The sequence below is a fragment of the Mus pahari genome, unplaced genomic scaffold (genome assembly GCF_900095145.1).
Source record: "Mus pahari unplaced genomic scaffold, PAHARI_EIJ_v1.1 scaffold_9520_1, whole genome shotgun sequence".
Lineage (NCBI taxonomy): Eukaryota > Metazoa > Chordata > Mammalia > Rodentia > Muridae > Mus > Mus pahari.
The window spans coordinates 14,310-16,297 of record NW_018391641.1 but is presented as its reverse complement, the minus strand read 5'-3'; the positions used below and the strand labels follow the sequence as shown (position 1 = coordinate 16,297).

Below are 1,988 nucleotides of genomic sequence, written 5' to 3'. Positions count from 1 at the left end.
AGAGCTATCCTTCTTAAACAGTTTCATAATGCAGTTATCACATAATGTTGGTCTTTAAATTAAAAATAACTTTAAACTACATAGTCTCAGGAAAATATTGAAATGGATTTTGTAGTAAAAGGCTATTTGAAACTTCTAATTTATAAAGTGGGAAGGAGAAAGAAAGTACTCACTAAATAAAGGGTTAAATAAAGAGTTAAAGTCTTTCTTTTTTCTACAAAATTAATGCTTTAAGAATCTAAGCAAATTTTACAAGAAAGTTGCCAAGTATATCTCTACAAATGGTTGATTTTGCATCTGTATGTATCTATGTCTGTGGGTGTGAATCTGTGTGAATGTAGGGTACAGGGTCCTGAATTTGTGCTTTTGTATATGAAAAAAGAAGATAGGGAAAAGGAGAGGAACTCATGGTTATGAATGAGTCAAGCTCTGAATGTTTATAAATACAGGCAAATAGGAATCAATTTCTTCTAAGTTATTCAGCCGAAAGAGCACATACACTGGGCATGTTGAATCCTGTCAATCATGGTCTTTTTGGAGTCTAGTTTAACAAATGTTCATGTGCATTACTTTTACTTATGAGATGAATCAATGCAAAGCGCTGTATCCAAATACCCAACTTTCTTGGTTTATCCCTTTAGGAATTTTGGTTTTTGTAATTTGAATGGGGAGGTGCCTTTAGGCCATAACTTTTCAGCACTATGTGTTCACAACGCACAGGAAAACTGGACTCTTCCAGACCTGTGCTCTCTCCATTGTGCTGTTCAGACTCATGCTCTGGGTTCACACTTACCTTGGCAATTGGGTTTCTCTTTGAGTTGTCTTCACCTTCGCGACAGGCTGCAGCGAACTTGATCCATTCTCGTTTCTGCCTTCTGATGGGATGCCACTTGATGGTACCATTTTTGGCGTTATGATCTCTTACCTTAAATAGTTAAATATTGTGTCTGTTAACAATTACGTATTATTGTCATTTCACTGGAGATTTTGGAGGAGGAGTAATTATGTCAGGAAGAGAAGATAGATGGTTAAGTGGTAAATTAAGAATTCTGATAATTTTAGTATTTGCAACTGTTACATTGAAGTGATTTTGTATTTACAAGAATTGAGGGTTTTCTTGAGGACATGCTCTCATGGCCAAGTCAACTCTCCTTTGGTCAGTTTCTCTCTCTCTCTCTCTCTCTCTCTCTCTCTCTCTCTCTCTCTCTCTCTCTCTCTCTCCCTCTCCTTCTCCCTCTCCTCCTCCCCCTCCTCCTCTGCATTCCCCCTCCTCCCCTTGCTCTCCCCCTTCCCCATTTCCTCCTCATTTTTTCTTTTCTTTTCTTGGTTTATTATGTGATTTGAGACAGGGTTTCTTTATGTAGCCCAGGTTGGCCTTTGTTCCACAATCCTCACGCTTCAGCCTTGGGAGTGCTAGGATTACAAGCATGCACTACTGTGCCTGGCCCTTTTGTTTTTCAGTCTGGAAAAAAAATAGGTTTCAAATCTTACCTGGATTTGAAATTCGCTGTTAACTTCAAGCACCACCTGTAAAAAGCAGTCACAGTAGTTGACTTTAAGTGTTTTAAAGTCTATATTACTCAATAATTAAAACACATAATAAAAATAAAACCAAACAATACAGATGTGGGGTAAATTAATGGCACTAAATGTTCCTTAACTATTTCTCTCTACATTAAAACATGTGTTATTGAGCAGAGTTCTGCTTAAGTTGAGTTCCTGATTTGAGTGTTGCATATAACTGGTGGTGAAGTACCAGGATATATTAAGTTGTTTTTAATCTAAAAATTGTAGTTTTTTAAAAACACTGATATCCACATGTCAAAGTAATGTGTTTGTATAGTTGTTTAAGACATGGTAAAGGCAGAGACAAAATTTAGAGCTAAGATGAAAGGATGGACTATCCAGAGACTACCCCATCCGGGAATCCATCTCATCATTAGCCACCAAACCTATATACTAATGCACATGCCAGCAAGATTCTGCTG

The 1,988-nt window shown here is 37.2% G+C and overlaps 1 protein-coding gene across 1 annotated transcript in view; it reads right to left on the bottom strand.

Moving 5' to 3' along the window:
- The window catches only part of LOC110314628 (desmoglein-1-beta-like), a 37,400-nt gene that overhangs the window by 26,413 nt on the left and 8,999 nt on the right, over nt 1-1,988 (bottom strand). Inside the window, exons 2-3 of the mRNA XM_021188888.1 lie at nt 1,492-1,527; nt 794-925 (exon numbers count right to left, since the gene is read on the bottom strand). Coding sequence (XP_021044547.1) covers nt 794-925; nt 1,492-1,527 — 168 coding nt within the window. The remainder of the gene's footprint in view (nt 1-793; nt 926-1,491; nt 1,528-1,988) is intronic.